This window comes from Bolinopsis microptera, chromosome 5, assembly GCF_026151205.1.
Source record: "Bolinopsis microptera isolate Bmic1 chromosome 5, MBARI_Bmic_1.0, whole genome shotgun sequence".
In the NCBI taxonomy this organism is placed as follows: domain Eukaryota; kingdom Metazoa; phylum Ctenophora; class Tentaculata; order Lobata; family Bolinopsidae; genus Bolinopsis; species Bolinopsis microptera.
Genome location: NC_087076.1, coordinates 11681120 through 11705015, shown reverse-complemented (window position 1 = coordinate 11705015; position 23896 = coordinate 11681120). Strand labels below are relative to the sequence as shown.

General features: G+C 40.3%; 2 protein-coding genes across 2 annotated transcripts in view; both read right to left on the bottom strand.

The window, feature by feature from the left end:
- Positions 1-1104: 1104 nt before the first annotated feature.
- LOC134815445 (uncharacterized) lies at positions 1105-4074 on the bottom strand. The gene is made up of 5 exons (XM_063823979.1): positions 3907-4074; positions 2837-2968; positions 2605-2712; positions 2333-2415; positions 1105-1270 (listed from the first exon to the last, which is right to left on the bottom strand). The coding sequence occupies exons 1-5, from the start codon at positions 4072-4074 to the stop codon at positions 1105-1107; spliced, it is 657 nt and encodes a 218-aa protein (XP_063680049.1).
- Positions 4075-7251: 3177 nt separating this feature from the next.
- LOC134815594 (connector enhancer of kinase suppressor of ras 2-like) overlaps positions 7252-23896 on the bottom strand; it is a 32593-nt gene continuing 15948 nt past the window's right edge. Inside the window, exons 9-20 of the mRNA XM_063824146.1 lie at positions 23407-23466; positions 18135-18203; positions 17557-17966; positions 17232-17381; positions 16989-17102; positions 12690-12971; positions 12321-12472; positions 12017-12142; positions 11625-11744; positions 8636-8852; positions 8331-8518; positions 7252-8207 (exon numbers count right to left, since the gene is read on the bottom strand). Coding sequence (XP_063680216.1) covers positions 8131-8207; positions 8331-8518; positions 8636-8852; positions 11625-11744; positions 12017-12142; positions 12321-12472; positions 12690-12971; positions 16989-17102; positions 17232-17381; positions 17557-17966; positions 18135-18203; positions 23407-23466 — 1965 coding nt within the window. The 3' untranslated portion in view covers positions 7252-8130. The remainder of the gene's footprint in view (positions 8208-8330; positions 8519-8635; positions 8853-11624; positions 11745-12016; positions 12143-12320; positions 12473-12689; positions 12972-16988; positions 17103-17231; positions 17382-17556; positions 17967-18134; positions 18204-23406; positions 23467-23896) is intronic.

The window sequence follows — 23896 nt, the reverse complement described above, 5'->3', positions numbered from 1 at the left end:
AAGACCGAGCTTATCTGTGTAATTCCAAACTTGAGTCACGACTATTTTAGTTTGTTTGTAACAGTTTCCGTCTCGTTCGTCAAACATTTTTGTATAAAAGGTTATTCCACCGGTCTTGAGTGACACATAATCGGGTGTTTTTATAACCCTGAGATAGGAAAGATGCGTTTATTTCTCAATATTTGGCAATCAGTCCGTAATATGTTCTTTATTCATACATGGGGTGCCATGCATTTGTATCTGAATTTTATATTACATTTTGCATTAAAAAATAATTATATCTTACTCGATGACTTTGGCATCTTGGCTATTACATATCCCGCTGATATCCATGTTGAAATCTGTTCTTTCTCCATCGTACCAGCTTCGATCACCGGCATTTTTGCAAAATACGTTACCTTGGTTGTTGCTTTTCAATTCGATATGGGAATTTGGTTCATTATCTTCGTCTCTGAGGAAGAGTTTAAACCAAACACCGTCGTCAATACACGGGAGCAATACAAGATACCTTTCTTCTGCATCCATGTTCACTGGTATGTCAAGTCTATTGTCCATAGAGAAGTACTGCCAATCCTCATCGTAAATATCTAAAACAATTGAAATGAGAATACATAAAATGATCATAGTTTCTTGAATTTTTTCTTTCGCTTAAATTCAGAGAACTCAGAACATGTTCAATTATCAATATGATGTTAGATTCAATGTATTCCATAATATATAAGTATATTAGATTCAGTATGCGAATCTAATATACAATGAATTTCAGTTGAATAAATAGAAGTTTTAAAAAATTGTATGTTGTATGAATTGTTATGCCTGAATAAGCTGTACAGTTTGCGACTGGTAGGGTTATGACATCTTCTCCGATTTGACAGGCTGCTTCACATCGTACTTTTTGTTGGATGTTTATCTGCAAAAATAGTTCTGGTGAGCTCACGCTACTGATTATTAATAATAATTAATGATATGAAATATGTCACCCTCAGAACACAATCAGTCCGTATCTACATGTACCTAGTACCTAATAATTTGCTAATACCTATCTACACCAAATCACTCCAAATTAATTAAAACATTATCACTAATTATAATCACTAATTATCACTAATGATCCCTATCTATAATCTCCTTATCTTTACCCACCTTTCCATACGGATGTTCAAGCACGGGGGAACTACCTTCAGCAACTTTCTTATCTTCAAAGAAAATAGTGAGTGCACATCTTCCTTGCGTGTCTGAGTTCGTGCATACCGCCTTTTCTCCCTTGCACCTGAAACAGAACACTTGTTAAGTTATCAGCAGGCACAAATATATGGTACACACTATGGTACACTCTATGGTACACACTATGGTACACACTATGGTACACTCTATGGTACACACTATATTACACACATTGGTACACTCTATGGTACACACTATGGTACACACTATGGTACTCACTATGGTACACTCTGTGGTACACTCTATGGTACACTCTATGGTATACTCTATGGTACACTCTACGGTACACACTATGGTACACACTACGGTACACCCTATGGTACACTCTATGGTACACTCTATGGTACACTCTATGGTACACTCTATGGTACACTCTATGGTACACACTATGGTACACACTACGGTACACCCTATGGTACACTCTATGGTACACTCTATGGTACACTCTATGGTACACTCTATGGTACACTCTATGGTACACTCTATGGTACACTCTATAGTACACTCTATGGTACACTCTATGGTACACTCTATGGTACACTCTATGGTACACACTATGGTACACACTACGGTACACCCTATGGTACACTCTATGGTACACTCTATGGTACACTCTATGGTACACTCTATGGTACACTCTATGGTACACTCTATGGTACACTCTATAGTACACTCTATGGTACACTCTACGGTACACTCTCTGGTACATTCTATGGTACACTCTACGTTACACTCTACGGTACACTCTGTGGTACACTCTATGGTAAACTCTACGCTACACTCTATGGTACACTCTATGGTAAACTCTACGGTACACTCTATGGTACACTCTATGGTACTTAAGAGTGTTTGCAAGGGTAATCGTGAGTAGTTATAACTGATCGTAACTTACGAGTGGTAATTGGTAAATAATGGCATAAAGCATTTGGGGTTGTTAAAAGTAATTAAAAGTAATAGAGAATAATCAAGGTGACTAATACGAGTAGTCAAGAGTATTATTGACCCTGGTCATTAGAAACACCCCCTAAAAGTTCGTTTTTTGACAAAAACACGGCTTTAAAATTATTCGTAATATTACGAATAATAGAGAGTTGTTTCATCTACTTACTCTACTATGGTCTGTGGTCGTGTCTCAGGGATGAAAGTAAAGTGCTCCGTGTTGTTACACATGAAGACAGAATCTGCAGTTATCTAAGAGTCATGTTATGGTTAGTACACCTGGAAACATATTTCCAACCTTGACAGCCGTTATAAGAACTATGGTATTATATCTTTGGGGCGCAATTTCATGTTTTGGTTACTATACCGACATTTTTACAATATTTCTTGTTAGTAAGGGTATTTAACACTATTCATTTCTAAACTCGAAATAAAACTAACCTTTCTTTCTTTGATTGGATATATGGACTGGTATTGGCCGACCATGTAGAATATGGAACTTTTGTAAGGTCCTGTCATTTTCTCCAATATTTGAGTTTCTTCCCCTACCTGAAAAAAAAGAGTGTGATTAAAAATAACACAAAATTATGACAGTCTTCGAAATTTGAGTTTTGTAACCTCAGATTGACAAACCAAAGATTAAGAGTAACAATAAGCTATAAAGGGAACTCACAACTTTGTCAATGCAGATTACTTTGCTGTTCTGCCAGATGGATGCTTCCTGTGCTTCCTCTTCAGGCTGTTCCTTCACCAGGTATAAGTATTGTCCGTTACAACCGTATCTTGCTTCGTCTGTATCCTCAAGCTAAGGGAAATTTTCCAGATCATTTATTGATAACATTGTGCGATTCAAATTTACATTATCGAAATCTGCACTAAACAAAGAGTCACAGCTTTAATCTAGTGATCTACAGCACATGAGCCATTTTGCCCGGAAAGGTCAAAAATCAATGCTTGAAAGTTGAAACACAAATGCCCACCTTGTAAACACTGGTAACAGTGGCCTCACGTGGGGTTATCATAGAACTGTGCATTGTCTTGCCTGACCCCGTTCTTGGTCCAGTATATGCGGCTACTAATCTCCTTGGCTCCCTCACAGTGCAGTTCAGCCCTCCCCCGGGCTACAAGCGCCTCAGGAGGGAATATACGCCGCTCTGGCGATTTCGAACTCGACTGAAAGTGTGGCATGGTACTGTAAGGATGCTGTTTGGGTGGGTGGTGAATATTTAGTGCCTTTATAACGTGCAGACTAACGTACAGACTGCAGGTGGTCATGGTAATCATTCGGTGAAATATATCATTTACTTTTAAATATTCGCTCAATGATTGTAGAACAAATAGTATATATTTCTAATATATTGAGGTCCGGGACTCTTAACGGCGTGAGACTCTCACGCCTTAGATTCCGGACCCGTGGAAAATAGCGATATTTTTGAAAACCTTAAAATGTTTCACTACTATTGATAATGAAACGTATTACATGCTATATTATAAGGATTAATCATAAAATTATTATTTTGGGAGTAAATTTTCATCATGCTAATCATTTGATTTGGGTATACAGAATATGCAACAATTAAGTTTTTAAACTTATATAATGTGCTATTAATATTATCAGATATGTGAATAAAGTTAACCAAATAACCACGTTTTGGTTTTTATTCGAGAGTATTTGTTATGATCTATTCTTCGGAGATTTTGGTTTCCAGATTAGGAATATGTTGATAATTCGTAATATATTACCTGGGCATTCTTGAAGGTTACATTTTTGTGTTTCCTCAGCATTTCCTTCACAGTCAGCTCCACCAAACGCTGGGGCAGGGTTGCTGCATGATCTGTCCCTTGTCTGACTTCCTTCCCCGCATAGCACCGAACAAGATGTCCATTCACTATAGTCACTCCAACTTCCATCAACTGGGCAGGAGTAGTCACACTTTTTCAAGGTTTCTTCAATCTTGCCACATTTCTTCGCAGCTTTCTTGCTTAATTTTCCTCCTCCTACTTCACAGCTGATAGATGATTGGAATCCTTTCAGTAGACATTTTCTTTGATACTGCTTTATCTTCTTTGTGAGAGCTTTCTTTTTAAGATTGCACTTCCTTTCAGATGTCTGCGCTAGCAGTACTGCCGTGAAAATCACAACAGCGACAACGAACGTTAAATAGCTCATTACCTAATCCGAACGGCAAACTCAAAGTAGTTTTTAAACTCAGAGGTCATTTATCGTTTAAAAACGATATAATAAATGACCTCTGATAGATCCGTGAAACAACACCTCACTCTGTATGACTAAAGTTAGTTTAAACCTTTGTGACGTATTGTAACTTTTGGTTTCATGTGCTGTGGCGACTTAGTTTTTAATGCTCCAAAGTTACAACGAATATGATATTATCTAATACTCAGTACACTCGTCATATTATAACTCTAGTTCGACACGTATATACATGAAGAATTCCGTTGTAACTTTGTTTGAAAAGCATTAATATAAGTATAACCTAATACAAGTCGAGTAGCACAAGTACTAGTAGTATTTTACATTTACGACTGCGTCAATTGCTATTTCGAACGCTTAATGAATAATGTTGATTATCTTCATACCTGTGCCTTCGTATGCAGTTACTAATGCTCTGAAATGTGTACAATTGGTACTGATGAATATTAATAATCTAGCTTTTCAATATAATCAATTGAATTCATTGCAAATGCAACTCAAGTGGAAAATTTATAAAAGTAACGCTAGGTGCGAGTACTCTATGCATTAACAATTATATAAATTAAATAATTGCACATTACATTCATAACTACATAACTCACCCAACTAAAACCAGAATCACCACCTTCAGAAGCATGATGTCGTCGAACAGGGTTACAGGCGTCAGCAGTAACAGATACCAGTAAAACTGTGGTCTCTAGATTAAATGAAGCTGCTTTTAATGGTCTTGAGCACGTGCAGGATGAGCTGTTTTCTTCAATTAGTACTACAACTAGTTAAAGTCTGATGATCTTGGATAAAAGACTGGTAGTGATGCCCCTCCATAATTCTTTTCAATCTGATGGAGGGCGGAACTTACATGTTTTTCATGAATGGGTGAGTTAAACAGGTGATAGTGGTCTTTATACTAAATACTTCACGTGTTCCTTTTTCTATCATCTCAAATAATTGTTTGTAATTCCATTATTGTGGCTGGTTAGAGATTCGGACCTTAACTTGGTTCTATTTCCACGAGGTTTGTTAAAATAATGGTCACGTGGTTTACTAGAAGTTGATTCACGATGTCAATCCTTCGCAGCTCGGTGAGGCACAGTGGTGCATCTCGCCGATCTACCGAAGTGTGGTTGCGAGAAGCATTATTTGATGCGCGCGCGACCCAGTAGTGCATCGCGCTACAATACTAGAAGTAGAAGAGCTTAACTAATAACTTGGTCCTTTTTCATTTCCACGTGGCCTGGTTCTCTGAAGTCGAAGAGTCACCTGCGGTTTTGTGCCTTTGTTTTATCTTGCTGCATTCGAATCACTATAAGTATATGAATATCTTGACCATTGTTAATGATCCGGCCCGGCGCGCGCTACTTCGTAGCTCGTGCCGTCGGGCCATAACATTTCGAGAAGAAAGCGGCGCGCGCTACTTCGAAGAAATTTAGACGAGTAACATCCGTCAAATGAATATCAGGTTACCCACTCACAACTCACCTGTTACCTGATGATTCAGCACTAGTCTAACTCTATGTAATATTAATATAATAAGCACCATGAGTTGGCACAGAATTTTTTGTTTCCAATTTTACTGGGCCGCGCTCAGTCTGTCATTCCGCCGAATCTTTGTAGGTTTACACTTTACTTGTAGGTTTACAACCTACTAGGACGCGCGCCGAGTTGGACTGATCGTCGACGGTCCTGTATATCCAAATAAATGTCCAATATATGGAACAGATATTTTACGAGTATCACCCGTAAATGGTAAACACTTTACAACCTACCAGGACGCGCGCCGAGTTGGACTCGTCGACGGTTCTGTATATCCAAATATTTGTCCAATATATGGAACAGATTGAGATATTTTAAGAGTATCACCCGTTAACCGAATCTCTATTCGTGTTCATATGTTTATGAACATAATAGCCTGAGGTCCCCAGGTAACTCCAATTTTGATAAATTTATTACCAAAAGTTGCCTCTAAGTGTGAATAATACAAATTCACCGTGCAGCAGCCAGCACGATAAGGTCGAGCTGTAATATAATAATATGTGGTCCTCCTATGCATTGCAAGTGTGTAAAAAGGACGAAAAAATGGATAATTTCTCGCGTAAAAAGCTTATAACTATATAATAAGTACAGTATAAGTGAATAACTTCTAAAATATCAAATATTTTAAAATAATTTTTACAGTATCTGGTATCGTAATCAGCTTGGCCATACGAAACTTTTGGTATAAAATTACAATATTTGAAAGACCAAATTGGTCAAAAAAATTAGAAATCAACACAACCTTTATTATTAATATTAATAGTATATGTACTGTTGTGTTCAGGTTCCAAAATTTAAAAAATATTTTCTTAAAATCTTAAAATATTAGTACCAAAAGTTCCGTCTCGATTAGTTGATTAATATGAGTATGACCTTATAAAATTCATTTCGAAATAACTGAAACTGTAAATGTTATAGTATAGGCCAAAAACTGTAAAAACTGCAATTTAATTACCAGACATCTGCAGATCTCGAGACAAAAAGTCTTGAAATTTCCTGTTGAAATTCGGCCAAGCAGCTTTCAAAGCGGACCGAAAGAGAATGCAGAATCTGCCTCAATTCCGCCGCAGCTCCAAGTTCAATTTCAGAACACTATTAGCCCGGGGTCCCCAGGTAACCTCAAATTCTAAATCGAGAATTTTTCAGACACTGCCCCTCTCACGGGGAAGGGGTAAGGGGTTCATGCGAAGCCGTACCGTCTTCTGATATCGTTCAACTAATATAATTCATTGCAAATTACATCAAATATAATTTTTGAAAAATTCTCTCGATTTCATAAGCATTAGAGCCACACTGAAAATAGGTTCAGTAAAAAAGGTTCAGTAAAAGTAAAACGACTTTTTATTTGGTGGCAATATCATTAAACTGTATTTAAACAACAATAACATAAACAATAACATCAATGTGCCCTCACGGCCTCAGCACATGATCTTAACACTAACAGCAGACGACCAGATGGAAATCTCAGAAACGCGATAAAATAGAGATCTCAAATCAGTAGGTCCCTCAATTTCAAACTTTAGTTATTACACTAAAGGAAGTCTTCGCGAAAAGTAGCGAAGTTGGTGCTATGCTTAAGCAATAGTAATATTATATTTCCTTCAACGAGTTCAAACAATGAAAAGTGCTTGTGAAAAAGTCACTCTAGAATAAACTTAACTTGACTTTCCAAACACTCAAGCAAAAAACTATACTATTACTAGTTACAAAATTTACGATAGAAATGGCAATGTCAAATAAAAATACGCCTTACTCTCGATGTTCTAAAACATGTATGTTTCAAAATATCATGGGAACCTCATTGATAAGATCTTAAAACTTATTTATTCTACTCACTCAATTTAATCTATGTTCATAAAACCGGGTAGCTGCATTCTAACAGTCTTATAAGACTGGTTCTTTGTGAATAAGATTAGCAGCATATTTCAAATACGGTAATGAAATGTTTTTCATTTTCAATACCATTTAACAGTAACTTGATATAATTGTTTACAATAATTGCGAATGTTCCAAGACAGAACAATAAATCTGCGTCGTTATTTCAATCAAGCTGCCTCGCAAACATGATCTTATCTTACTTTACAGACGGATTAATATAATCTCAGTCTTCAGTAGTCTCGAGTTGATGTAGTTGGCGTGATCTTACAATGAAGCGTTGGCTGTTGCGCGGCAACGTTCTAGCGCGTGAGAAATGACGTGACGTCACATGTCCTGACGTGAGGTCACACCACAGTTGTCGAACTGATTGACTGTAGAGAAGCGCACGGCGAAATTATGCTTTGCTCAATCGTCATTGAACCTGAAATTTTATTTCGGTTACGAAACGCCACCGAGAAACAGTTAAAATCTGAAACACACTATAAGTAAGTCTAAGCGTTCATTGAACATAGTAATACAAATCAGGAAATTAAGCGTTACTCACAAAGTTCAGTAGCGACAGGGCTGGCTCCAGTTCCAGCGGTACCGTAGCCGCTCTCTTTATCACTCTCATCGTACAGGATACTCGCTAGCAACATCTTGTCCATCCACCTCTGTTTATCATCCTCACTGTCCGCTATGAAGAAGTACGTTCTCGTGTTCTTGTGGGAAGCTTTGAACGCGTTTTTCTTCCTGAAAAATATCCTGACGTTAGTCTCATAACAGGATCGACAGAAATTTTGTGGCTGAACTTATTTTTCAACCCAAGTCAGTTTACCCAAAATATCAGAGCTATCAATCAAAACTTACTTGATTTCAGCAGCAGTTGCAATGTTGAAGCTGGGAAGAGTGATGACGCCTAGAGCAGTGCTGTCTTGAGGTGTCTTGAAGTAGTAGAGACAGAACCCCTTCAGGACGAACCACCTCCTCCTCCAGTTCCTGGGAGTCAGGCCACTTCCACCTAGTTTCAGTAACCATCCCTCGCAGGCGTTAGGGTAGAGAGACTTGCAGGATACGTTGGTGTCACCTGTAACAAAGCAGGTTACAACACTTGACATGAAAATTCACTAAGATAATTTGACTTCCTGGGTTGAATATATAAGCAACAGCTTTAATATATAAGCAACAGCCTCGGATGGAGGGATACTAGAATACATATTACATTAAAGGGGGGGGGGTGTCACGTCCGTCTATGTCCGCCTATGTCCTGTCCTTTTTGGATTCTATGAGACAACGGACGTGTTTTTTGGGACATTGGCGGACACGGACGGACATTGGCGGACTCAGACGGACATTGGCGGACACGGACGGACATTGGCGGACTCGGACGGACATTGGCGGACTCGGACTGACATTAGCGGACCCGGACAGACATTGGCGGACTCGGACGGACATTGGTGGACATTAGCGGACATTGGTGGACATTAGCGGACAAACGTTTTGAGAGTTTTTCGCAACTTCTATGTATTATAATTTTGTACAAAACAAACGACTTATTAATCTCACTAAAGCTATTAATAGTTTTAACTTATTATATCAAATTATATAGGGACCCAGGAAAAGGCCCCAGGAGGAGGAGGATCAGGAGGAGGAGGACTGGGGAGGAGGAGGACTGTTGAGGACTGATGAGGAGGACTGAGGACGAGGAGGAGGAGTAGGAGGAGGACTGAGGAGGGGAGGAGGAAGAGGACTGGGGGGATCAGGAAGACCCAGGAGGAGGACCCAGGAGGAGGAGGAGGACTGAGGAGGATGACTCAGGAGGAGGAGGACTCAGGAGGACTGAGAAGGAGGAAGACTGAAGAGTACTGAAGAGTACTGAGGTCTGAGGAGGATGGCTGAGGAGGATGGCTGAGGAGGATGGCTGAGGAGGATGGCTGAGGAGGATGACTGAGGAGGATGACTGAGGAGGATGACTGAGAGGGAGGAGGAGGATTAGGAAGACCCAGGAGGAGGAGGAGGAGGAGGACCTAGAAGGAGGACCTAGGAGGAGGAGGAGGAGAACTGAGGAGGATGACTCAGTAGGAGGAGGAATCAGGAGGAGGACTGAGGAGGACTGAGAAGGAGGAGGACTGAGGAGGATGGCTGAGGAGGATGGCTGAGGAGGATGACTGAGAGGGAGGAGGAGGAGGAAGAAGAGGAGAAGGACTGAGGAGGAGAAGGAGGACCCAGGAGGAAGAGGACCCAGGAGGACCCAGGAGAAGGAGGACCCAGGAGGAGGACCCAGGAAAAGGCCCCAGGAGGAGGAGGAGGACTGGGGAGGAGGAGGACTGTTGAGGACTGATGAGGAGAACTGAGGACGAGGAGGAGGAGGACTGACGATGACTGAGAAGGAGGAGGACTGAGGAGTACTGAGGAGGATGGCTGAGGAGGATGGCTGAGGAGGATGGCTGAGGAGGATGACTGAGGAGGATGACTGAGAGGGAGGAGGAGGAGGACTCAGGAGGAGGACTCAGGAGGAAGAGGAGGAGGAGGACTCAGGAGGAGGACTTAGGAGAAATGAGAAGGAGGACTGAGGAGAACTGAGGAGGAGGAGGAGGAGGACTGAATAGGAGGAGGAGAAGGAGGGGGACTGGGAGAGGACTGAGGAGGAGGAGGACTGATGAGAAGGATGAGGAGGACTGAGGAGTACTGAGGAGGATGGCTGAGGAGGATGGCTGAGGAGGATGGCTGAGGAGGATGACTGAGGAGGATGACTGAGAGGGAGGAGGAGGACTCAGGAGGAGGACTCAGGAGGAAGAGGAGGAGGAGGACTCAGGAGGAGGACTTAGGAGAAATGAGAAGGAGGACTGAGGAGAACTGAGGAGGAGGAGGAGGAGGAGGAGGAGGACTGAATAGGAGGAGGAGAAGGAGGGGGACTGGGAGAGGACTGAGGAGGAGGAGGACTGATGAGAAGGATGAGGAGGAGGACTGAGGAGGAGGACTGAGAACCGAGGAGGAAGAGGAGGAGGATGAAGAGGAGGAGGAGGACCCAGGAGGAGGAGGACTGAGGAGGAGGACTGAGGAGGATGACTGAGGAGGACTGAGGAGGATGACTGAGAGGGAAGAGGAGGAGGAGGAGGACTCAGGAGGAGGAGGAGGAGGACTGAGGAAGACTGAGAAGGAGGAGGACTGAGGAGGAGGAGGAGGACTGAATAGGAGGAGGAGGAGGAGGGGGACTGGGGGAGGACTGAGGAGGACGGAGGACTGAGGAGAAGGATGAGGAGGAGGACTGAGGAGGACTGAGGACTGAGGAGGAAGAGGAGGAGGATGAAGAGGAGGAGGAGGACCCAGGAGGAGGACCCAGGAGGAGGACTCAGGAGGAGGAGGAGGACTGGGGAGGAGGAGGACTGTTGAGGACTGATGAGGAGGACTGAGGACGAGGAGGAGGAGTAGGAGGAGGACTGAGGAGGGGAGGAGGAAGAGGACTGAGGAAGATCAGGAAGACCCAGGAGGAGGAGGAGGAAGAGTAGGAGGAGGAAGCATCTAAATGTTATTTCCATTTTTGTCCGTTTTGTCCGCTCTATTTTTTGTCCGTTTTGAAAATATAGGGTACCGGACAAAAAACATGATCCCCCCATATAACAGCAAAAATTGAACATTTTATTTAGCAATTTAGGTGTCCATTAATGTCCGCTAATGTCCGTCTATGTCCGTCTATGTCCGCCTATGTCCGTCTATGTCCGCCTATGTCCGCCTATGTCCGCCTATGTCCTGTCCTTTTTGGATTCTATGAGACAAGCGGACATAGACGGACGTGACACCCCCCCCCCCCCCCCCCCCCCCCCCCATTAAAAGAAGAATATATCAATTTATGGCGCACCTAGAATAGACGAGGTAGAACGAGAAGGTTTCTTGTTCTTCTTCTTTTTCAAGGTTCCATTTTCGTCAAGATCTGCGAGCGAGAATCGGATATTCTTGGGCAGCGTAGCGGCTTTGTCACCTAGAATTCATGGTAGCGTTCAGCAATCAGGAGCAGCGAAAGTATGATTAAAAGTGATTTGAAATCGGCAGCTTAAACTTTAAAGTGAGCTAATCATCAGTTTGCTGAAAATTATTTATTTGAATTAGAAATAATCAAGCTATTATGAGAAAATCTTTGAGATCGGTTTATATAATGACCTAAAAATATAAACGCTCATAAACAAGTGCTATAAGAATACTCGCTACTGATGTTTATGAGCGTTTATAAGAATGTGCTGTAAGAATACTCACTGCTGATGGACCAGGAGGATCTCTTGTTCTGCCTCTTCCTACTCTTCAAGGTGTTACATTTAACATTATCCTCTTCTGAGCTGGGAGCGGCAGCTGTTGCTACTGGGATCTTGTGCACTACTCCTCCTGTTATTGCTTGGTTAGTACGTGGGGGCTACCATGGTGACGTTTGGTAACACTGTGGTTACAATAACTTGTTTATTAACTCTTAGAAACCCAAGATTGCACCCTTACGAAATGTTTTAAAATAATTACCAACTTATTAATATGGTAATTAGTTTATTTAATAGCTGGTCGAACTTACCAATAACGACGGTAGTATAGTTTTGCTCTTTAGAGACCGGGTAATTCTTGAATTCACCAACATCTTCGTCTAGGACCATCTTACTCTTTCTGGGACGGGGGAGAGTCTTACTCGTCCCGGAGTATGTAGAGTCTGTTGTCATGATACTGGCACTGCAACAAGGAGGGGTGTTAATTACTTGTGTTTCATAAGTTTAGTGGTAACTTCGGCTTAAACTTGTATAATATATTCGAGCCTGATATACCCCACATGATCTATTCGGAGGTAAAGCCAGCAGATAATAAATATTTTATTGTGGGTTATATCATGGAGAATGGAGTGAGACATGTTCCAGTTTCGAGGAGTGCTTGTATTAGAAAAGAGACGAACCTGGTGCAGTTAGAAATGGTGGAGGGAGTGGTGGCGATACTGTCGTTATCATCACTCTTGTTGTTATCCTCATCAGATAACTTGTTGCTATCTTCTTCTCGGTACAAGGATAATGTGCGTGGTGAGTTCATGCTGCGGCTACGTGGTGGTGTCACGTGGTTGCTAGGTAACGTCACGTGGTTACGTGGTGACGTCATAGTAGCGTCCATGTGCTCGTCATACTCCGTTGACTTGTCCACTTTCTGGACATTTTCAGTTGAAACTGCGATATCTGGCATACTCCTGAGGTTGGTTATCATGGTTACTAAACTATTACAGGGCTGCGTTACCAGGGGTTAATCGATAACAGATAATATAGTGTCCAATAAAATCAAAGTACCTTTGCTAGCCAACATTACTACTTAAACTTAATGGAGCTGTCTCAACTACTTCAATGACCCATCCCCCAATCTCAATACCCTCCAACTACTGTAAAATAAAATAATGCTCTGATATCCAAAACGAAGTTTAATAACCTTACACCGGTTTACGAATCTAATAATGTCGAAATGAGGCCACATTCACGTTAACCTCAACTCTACCTGGTAATATGAAAACTGGACGCCTCTAATATTTTCACACCTCAGCTCAGGTTTATTTGACATTTAGCTTAGTCGTGTAACGATTTCTAATTAGTTTCGTGCGTCAATCAGAGTAAGTACTCAGTCAACTAACGTAACAGACATGGGAAATTTCAGGAAGCAGAAATTTTGGTGCTGTGACAAATAAATTGTGGGCATTTTGTAAGTAAAATCCACTAAGCTGCTCAACGATTAAAAATAAACTTGACTCAGGACACAACTAAGAGATGATTCTTGATGTCTTATCTGGTAATATTATGTTGAATTAGAGTAACTCAGCTAACTAAACTAATAACTATAAAACCACACAAACTGACGAGTGACCTGGTCACTTCCAGGGTAAAGTAATGTTTACGTTCTAAACATTGTGTCAACAAAAACAAGGCAACTCAGTGACACGCTCCATTGCTCTCGTGTTACTTACAGTTACACTTACACTGACAAGCTTAAGTTAGCACTCGGGAGTTAATAAATTACTTTTATAAGCGCGTGGTGTGTGAAGTTACTAACTGGAAAGAACACACTGAAAACGTCAAACAATGAAACTGCATTGTATACAAATGTACACATTCTTTGTAAACAACAGTGAAGACCTATCAGTTGAAACAGGAACTAATAGTACCGCCCAGTTATAAAGGTACCTGATACCAGTTAGCAACTGCAGGCATTCAATTAACTGCTCAGTTAACCATTGGTTGTTTCCTCTAAAGAAACTCAGGCAGGGTAACTGTCAAAGTAATTCATCTCACCCTTGTGAGATAGAATTCAGTTGTATGTCTTCCCTTAATAAACAGCATTCTGGGCAGGAATTGAGGAATTGCAGACTCATTAAGAAGCCCTACAAACGCGGGATCAGTAGATATATCATGTTTGTCCGGGCGTTGGTACGCGTGTTTTTGCGTTTTCTACAAAGAGACCTCGTGTCAGCGGGCTACAAATTAAATACATCTTTCAGACGTCTCGTGATGGGTCCAATTAAGGCGGGTAAACAGCGACAAAAGACATCAAAGTTCCTCACCTGTAGTAACAGGCAAACAAGATACGAAGCTGCAAGGTGTACGATACAGTGAGATGTACAAGGAACCAAACTGGGGCCGGGGATGTACACGTTAACTCGTTACTATTGGTCACGTGCCAATGTGGTGACTACACGTGGTGGGGGAAAACTCTGAGACCAGGAAAAAGTGCAACCCACACACTTTGGATAAGTATTGGAGTCTAGACATGTGTATTTGGTTTGTAAGAACTTGAAACACATTTTCACGTGATCATCATTAATTGAAACCTGTCTCTTTCGTTAAATGATCACACTGGCTAGCTACAATTAGTTGGCGTGTACGGTCTAGATTGAAGTGTGTACCCGGATACTATCAAGATGGTATCTAAATGTAAAGTTGTAAATTAAAGTATAACTGAGTCTAGATAGTTATTGCAATCCAGGAAACTTTGAAACTTGACTCCATTTATTTCAGCAAACTCAATCGCACATGTACATGTAACAGTCGATGTGGCGACATGAAGTGATGTCGGTGAAGTGATGTCCGGGCATAACTATCGTAAAAACCAGAAAAAGTAGAAGACAAAAGGAAGACTGAGCAAGTGTGGTCCGTGTAAGTACCTAGTACACACTGAAGAGAAAGAGATACTATACAAAAACCTGCACTTACTGGATAATCCCCATAGCAGCAGTAGAAGTCAGAAGACCAATGAAACTCTGCTCCTCAAGGAAATCACGTGATCGAAGGATTAGCTTAATTCTGGAACTAACAACGTCTGGACATGGTAAGTGGTAACTTGAGCAATGTTACTGAGGCAACTAAATAAAAGTAAAGGGTAAGACGTAGATAGCAAAGTCAGGGTTCTGAAATTATAAAAATGCCAGCCTAGAACTTGTCCTTGCTAATTGTCGGCAATGTAAGGTATTTGACGTTCAGTGAGGACTAAACAGTCTTGCAAACAGCGGACAAATAGTGGACAATCGACTTTAATTTGCGGCAATTTGACATGACAAACTGTCTTAAATGATATCATCTATATTAGTAGTAGTTCGGTGCATGAAAGTAAGGTGGAACTAAACGCTGCTTGTGACAATATATCTGGATTATAGAACTAAGGTAGTTCGAGTCTCGACATGGTTCACTGTGATGGTGATATCGACATGGTTCACGATGACAGTAGCAAAGTAGCGTGAATCAAATACATGATGACAGGACAGCATGAACGGGCGGAATAAAGCACATGCCTCAGAATTACGATTAGTTCATGTAAATAATAGATAGGCTAATTAGCTAGATCACCAACCCTGGGGAAATTCCGCACACGTTTTGTCAAGACAACCAAAGCAAACTTGATGACTGAAGTAGATGTGACTTACGCGGAATTCGGTGAATTCATCAGATAGTTCCAGCCTGCAACAGGACCAATTGTTACTAGCGGTGGTAAAGTTTGGAATAATGGGCTGGTCAATCTGCGACGGTAGGACATGGGAAGAAGCAAAGATCAAACCAAATAGGAATAAACGCAAAGTTTAAGAGAAATAGGAATTAGACGGAACGAAGATATGTGCGCAAATTATTGTTACAGTGGGGAATGACGTTATTATAAAATCTTTGATAAGTCGAAAGTAGAAAGATGGGTCCTATCTGAAGAAGCCAGCGTTATAACCATATTTAGTAATTATAACAGCTAACGAGCCTAAAAGAATATTTCTCTCATAACGAGATTACGTAAACCTAAGTGTGGAATCGCACAGATATTTTCTCTTTGTGTTCAAGGTGGTTCTATTGTTCTGACGAAGTATTAGAAGAGCGACGCCGCCTAACACATTCTTATAAGAGGAGTATTCTAGCACAATACTAGCAAATATTTATAGTGAACCACCACCCTTTTTTCGATAAGCTGAGATACCGGAAAATACTAATAGAGGAATGCATTAGATAAAGAATCTCGACTATTTTCCTTTAAAGGCGACATTAGCAAAGAAAATGTTTTCAGAAGTTTACAAAACCGGGAGCTAATGACGAATATAATAAGCCCAAATGAAAATTGCCAAAATATTTCCCAGGAATTTGTCAAGAGTACATGGTGTGACATAGTTGCTCATCGCACAGAGCAAAAAAGTAAGTGACTGTCGAGGAATCTGACTACCACTTATTATCAGATATTTATTGCAGTGTAGCGATCAATTATCAAATTAAGGCAACCCTGTGGACACTAATCGGGCGATAATTAGTCAGTTAGTGAGCTTTAGTCTGAGGAGAACAAGAAAGGCTAACAAAGGGAAAATGGTGGATAATGTACTGCCCAGTCAACTGCAGGTGTCTTACAGTGTAACAATCCACTCACTGCTTGATGATTTGTTAACAGTTTCTGATCCTGCATGCTAATTGTTGCATGGTTATTGATCCTGTGGGCTACATTATGCAACACCTACAGAGACGTAACAGTTCCTCAGTGCCTTTATTTCAATATCGCGCACAAAAGCACACAAATCAAAGTGCAACTAATTATTATAAGTCAATAGTCACTAACTTACTAACTAACTAACTAACTAACTAAGACAATAGGAATATTTAGTAGCTCCCCGGCCCCTCCCATCGTGTATTTTATAAAACATCTCTAAATTAAAGTCATTTAATAAGGTATAATTATTTAATTATATCGCGTAAAAATAGCTTACATGTTGAGGAAGTCAAGAGGCTTGGTTGTTCTAACGCGAGGTCCGGTGCCGTACCTGTACTGACTCAGGTTCTTACTTCGCTCTCCTCTCTGCTTCACGTGGTCTAACCAGTCCCTGCAATAATATTAGGAGTCAAACATTTGGGTCAAAGAAATAGCAAAACATTTTTGATTATTTCGGATAAAATAATTTCTTGGTTGGTTGGAAAAAATGTCCGGATTGGAAGATCCCTCAGCTACAAACCTATTAGAAACAATGTTGTATTTGTCCAGGGGGTTAGAGTTATTGCGTCTGTGATATGCTGGAGATCTAGGGTTGGAGCGTTTCCCTCGGTGAGGTGGTGCAGAGTGGAACTCTGTGGCTATTATTCCTTCCTCTGTCATATCCTCAAAACTGTGTGGACATTTTCATGCGTTAAATAAAGTAGAGGTTAATAGTAAGAATCGTGTTATGGTCTGGACACCGATTATTGTGGAATAAATATTAAATGTTAACAGTTCCAACTAGTGACTGAAACACTTTAGAAGATCAGGTAGATTTTAAGAAAAAACAACCAAGTTTAACGAACCTTAAAAACAAGTTGCTATCCCCGTAAATCTGAGATAATCTCTTAGGATTGTGGACCGTCTTGAAGTGCATGTCCAGCTCGTTGTTACTCTTACACCGCTCCCTCAACACAGAGTCCAGGGGGCGAGGGGGTTTCTTGGGGGTATCAATGGGGCACTGGGGCTCCATCAGAGAGGCATCATTGGGACATGGGGGCTCCGACATAGTGCCTGACACATGCTGATGCCGGGATAGGTTCCGGGGAGTGAGGGGAGTTTGAGTGAGGGAAGTTTGGGGGAGGGAGTGGTGACGAGGGGTTGTAATGCTTGCGGAGGGTGGTGGTGATGTGTCGGGGTAGTGTCTGACCACCATAACTAGTCCAACAGGATATGATCTGATCAGTTCTACCACGTTCTTTATTTTCCAACCGACCTGAAAATGGGTGACAATGTCAGTTTTATAGCGCTATTTCTAACTCATCTGCTGTTGATCTTTCCATGAAAACAGCATAGATTTTTAAGGATGAAACACGAGAACTTACAGTCAACATCATGTTAAAACAATCACGGACAATTATCACAACAAATACTCATTACTCACGATGTTTTGATCGTTCACTTCTATAACTTCGTCGCCACTTTTTATGCGACCACTTTTGTCTGCTGGAGTCTACATGGAGAAATAGGAAAAACGTTAGAAAAACAAAATCTTTACTGGGCTGAAATAAATAATTGGAATTTCGCGTATGTAACGTTAGCAAGACAAAACAGGTGAGTAGTTTAAAGAACAGATGATAAAAGTAAAATATGCGGATCATTTACAAAATGTGGGATTTATTGCAATTGTTTGTGTTTAAAAATGTGAGATGTAATGATAGAAAAAGAGGTTGACAATAAAAGGAGAAAGGCCCTTGTTGACAGAACTACAGATAAGGGACCCAGGAAGTTCACACTTGCTAACTACTATCACTACCCAGAACTTACACGATAACAAAACCTGGGTAACCATCATGTTAGTTCTCTAGAACTTGTGATATTATAATATCCTGATAGCATGTTTTCAAAGATATACCACAGCACGCAGAGAAATGAGTCGGGCAATGATCACACAGCAGTAATATGTGGCTGCACGATTTCGACTGTTTAATTCAGTTAGCTTGCTATTTGCGAAGCTCATCAAATTTATTGATGTAGAAATAGCGCTGTATTGTTTTTAAAAGTATAAAAAGCTACAATCCCAGTGCATAGACAAATTCAAGACTAAATTCTGTGATTGTAATAATGTTGTATATCTTATGTAACACTTTATAAAACGAGGTTTATGGTTTTATTTAATTACAAGGAGAAATCTTGAGGTGCGCCACGTTCAGTTCAAAAATTATAAATTGACACATTTGACAGCTCATTTTAAATCACGAAATTTATCGATAAATTGATTTAAAATTACGAATTCAATGAACTGACATTTTGTTATGTCATATTCGATTAAGCCTGTACTGGTGAAACTCAAAATAGTGATAAATCGCGTTTTATCATACAAATTGAAGTCGGGAAAGTAAAAAGAAATATCTCTGGGCACGAAAACAAGAGCATGCATATATATCATACAGTACTCAATTAGCATTTTATACTGACAAGCACCTCAATATGTGGACTAACAAAGCAGGGCATGTTTGCTGATATGATATAGCTTATATATAGCTTATATTGTATAGCTTATATTATATAGTTTATATATATATGGTTTATTTCGAGTAGTTGTCGACGTCCTCGCAACACTCGCACGTTATTATACTCTATTTGGAGGAGGTCAGAGTCAGGAAACGGAAAGAAAGGAGGGATTGACTCAAGTTCAGGAAACGCTATATTTTCAGCATTTGCCAAAGATTTAACAACAAAGAGAAACGCACGCCCCCTCAACAAACGCCGCCTCAACCCTCACCAACCCACAGCACAAAGATGTAAACAATAATACTCGTTCTGGTAGTTCATTGGTCGAGGACCAGGTTCGTCAAAGTAATGCAACTCCCCTGACGTAGAAAACTGATTGGAAGGATATATAACCTAATAAGGTATTTCACCAGCCTTCTAGACGTCTTCTGTGAAGAATCCATTATTGCTCGCGATTATTTGATGTATTTAGTTAAAGTTTTACGTGCGAGTAACGTAGTCAAAGATTAAACGTAAGACGATTTCTTCGAAGTACTTGCCACTTTAACTAATAAGATTGATCGAGGGAAGCAGGAACAAGTTTCATATTGACAGATTCTTCATTATATTGACCTGGTATCTAATTAGCGTGACGCAAAAGATTAATACCACCAAGGAAGCAATAAAGGAAGTTAGAATTTATCAAAAGTTTGGAAACTAACTGATTTAGCAGGTTAAGAGGGTGAGGTGGGCGTGAGACATAAGGAGGACACAAAGTTAGTGAGGCTGGACAATAGGGGAATAACTAGGTTCATGATTAGGGAACAGGATCATGTTTCGATCTGTTGGCGAGTTAGGGCCTGGGCCAGATTGGGATTACCTTTCATGTTATTGAATTAGGTGGTGTTGTTCCCCTGGAAATGCCATGTAAATAACTCGTTGTCTGGTAGTTGAGTGAGCATAACTTGCCTCTAGTTTAGTTGCAAGATATTTTAGGGTATTCAGCAAGATATTTTAGGATGTTCGAGGACCAACTCAAAGTTCAGTCGGATATGCTAACTGACTCAATCATTGAAGATTACAGATTCTGTTAAGGTCCAGATCTAAAACTGGGGCGCGTATTTTGAAATAAGCTTTCAAGTCTAAATGATAGAAAAATTGATAAAGTTTCTCACTTAAACGGAAACTTTAACTTACACTAAGAGAATATTCTAAACGGTGATGATTAGCTTTCGCACTCTTACAGTTTAGAGAGAAGAATACACCCTCTCACGTACCGTCTCGTACTGTAAATGATCTCAGCGAGCGTCGGAAAGAGAGGGAAAGAGAGGAAAGGAGAAGGTTGAGAGGAATATAATATCTGCTTTTTATCGAGCAGCTGTCAACTTAATATCTGCTACTAAATAGTAACTAATTTAAAGAACGGGATTTAAACGTTTAGCAAGAACTGAAAGATGGTGTAGCTCATCTCAACAAACAGAAACGAATCTGGTAATTGAAAACCTAGAACCCTCGCCCATCGCTGATCCGATTAAAGAAAATTTAGGCGGGGAAATTACAGAATTGGAAATTTGTTGCTCTCAACCGAGTGCTAGGTTATGCCAAGCTAGATTTGTATTGAAATTAGAATAACGAGTTAGTGACGAGTATTACTAGACTAACGGAGACTTGTCATCTGGTGCAACACTCGGTGGTATCAAGTAATTATGTCCAATTAAAATATTAAGAAAAGAATATATCGGTTAAAGATTTCAAAATAAATGAATTATTTTAAGAATAATTGAGAGACCACGAATTCCGCGACCGTGAGAGTTGTTAATTCCCTAAATTGGATTGAAAAAGTGACTGATAACATTATAACAGCCTAACAGCCTAACAGCTCATTAAAATACCATTACCGAGGGATCTGTTATCGTTCGCTTACTAAAATAGATCTGTAACGAGATATCTTTAGACTTTCAGACCACATCACTTTTTGTAGTAGTTGTACAGCAATACTAAGGTGATGTGACTACTGCACAAATACTACAGAATTAATCCCGATAACACTCGACCTCTGCCTGATCCAGAGGATGTCACCATTTTACCTTCACAGAGACATCGAACGCTGTAAGAAGATGACGACCAGACCTCGTCATATCGCCTTTTACTATATCGATGACTCGCGCTTAAAACGATAGAGATAGTGCTAAATTTAGATAAGAGCTATAAAACTTCTACATTTCACGCTAGCAAGCAAATGGTCACCGTTTTATCTCAACAAAAGCTATTTCAGTAATATTCCTATTATTAACAGAGCGTTGCTAAAAAAGTAACAAAAGATAGACAGACGGGTGGATCCTATTGTTCTATAACTGGTACTAATACAACAGCATTCTTGAACTGAAGCCAGGTTTATGAAGCCTTAGCTGCAAGGTGGATAGCGAAACATTTTGAACAGAACTTTTTCTGAATAAGACCTGACAATTCAGTGAATGTGATTAAAACACAGGTTAAAACACAAGTGACAGGTGGTATAAAACATGGTATACAGAGAGAGAGTTAAAATTAGCTGTAGCTGGTATATTACAGTATAGGGTAAGCGGTAGTTTATTAATATAGCCTGGGTGAATCTACTTGTTCCTTAAACCAGAGAGTTAATTAGTAGATATATCTATGTTGGGAGGGAGGTAAGGTAAGGGAATCTACTTACGAGTTTAATGGTCAATAACCTAACAACCTGACTGGTTCTAAACACCATGTTCAGTAAACTTCCGATACCAGGCGTCTAGTTTCTTGGTATTTCGTAACAACTACAAGGAAACTGTCCACGCAGACTGCGCACGTAAAAGCGAAGTAGTTGGAATTAGTTGCAATAAAACTGTCAAGTCGGCGAAGTGAACAGCACTACAGTTCACTAATAAGGGTAAATCATTTATTGCCGTGATGGTTTTCAGTGACCCCTGTGACGTTAGCACTTTTCAAACCCTCTCATTGGATGTCCACGCCCAAATGTTGACTCCAACAACACGATACAGTGACTCTCTCGGTTATAACGTAAAATAATTTAGTGCGTCCTGTGTCAAGTGTCGTAAAACAAACATTTAAAAACACAAAACTCGGGAAGGGATAAATGTTGAAATTAGCTGAGGAGACCGCATAAACGTAAACAGAGGCCGTACTGATTTACTGTACGAAAGCAGAGGTTACACAGAAGTTGACAGAAGACAAGTAAACATAGTAGTAAACAAGGGTCCCTAGAGTTGACACAACATAATCCACCTGCCACCCTCAGGCTACAGGACCATAGGCTCACAGCTGTGAGACTCAGTCCGGGAATGTTAACCAATCAGAGATCAGTATGAGAAACACCGACCAATCAGAGACGAGTATGGGAAACATCGACCAATTAGAGGGCAGGAGAAAAGACATGAGCCAATAGGGAGACAGCTCAATGATTGGCGGAGTGTGAAGAGGTAGCATGCGATTAATCATAACCGTAACTTGGCGAGTGGGCAGAAAACAATTACAAGGCTGATTAGAGTAGAAAGCAGAGCTAAGTGCCTAATTATGTGATCAATTAGCTTTACTTCAGTTTACGAGACTTAAATCAAGGAACACAAATTATCCTACACAAATAAAACACTATATGTACACAATATATAAACACTGTATAAACACACATAAGGAAGTTTAGCATATTCTTAAACATATTTTCATCCGACAACCACATAAAACGTGCTTGGTAAATTGTTGTACACTGTTATACAGCTATATGATCTTACCCCGAGAATCTCTCATAGTTTACCACAAATGTGGTCAACGAGGAAATGTTCAAACTAATAATATTTCCAACTTGAATACATAGTATTAGCAATGGCGGTATTTATCAAATTCAGGACCTTTTCCTTAACTTGCAAACAGAGGGCACTCGAAAAAAGACGAAATGGTTGGTCAAAAGGATAAATATGAGGTAACATTAATGTGATGACAGACAAAAGCGGTGATCCAATATACATTAACTGACATTAACATCTAATTTTGATATGATCTAATTAGATTTTACTGTAAGGAAGTTAGAAGATCAATAAGAAACATGTTAAACGAGATGTCAAAAGTGGGCTGGCTCGTGTCCAGCTGTCTAATACTAGACACATCGTATATGCCATGATGACATCTGACTCAAAACCTTTAATTACAGTAAAGATATCATGCATATTTTAGTGTCCCTACTTAATACTTACATTTGCGAGGATTCTTTTGACGATGTAGATTCCAGTGGAAGTCTCCCGAAACGAAAACCCCTGAAGGATGTTGACTTAGTTTGTTACTAAAATCAGAGCACACACAGTGAACTGGTGTGACGTTTGTCATGCACTGGTAGGGGACGTTTTACTCGTTAATTTGATTGGACAGATGTAAATTTTTTGATGTTACATAGCAATTCAATTAACAACAACGAGGAGACCAAGATTTGCCGCCTGGAAGGGCGCCACTCATATGTATATCTAGATTCACAATTCAGAAATTTCGGGTTACACAACAAACATGTCTTGAAAGCCGGACGCCGGGCCAAATAGACAGGCTCCTTTTAAATATTACAGCAAATTTTAGCTGAATTACCTTAGAGATTTTAAAGTTGACAGGTTTGAAGACTGTTTGCCGCGCGGGATGTTTAGTTGTCAAAACAGATCTAGAAAACGTGGAATAAAGGCAGCGCATGCACGTGCGCGC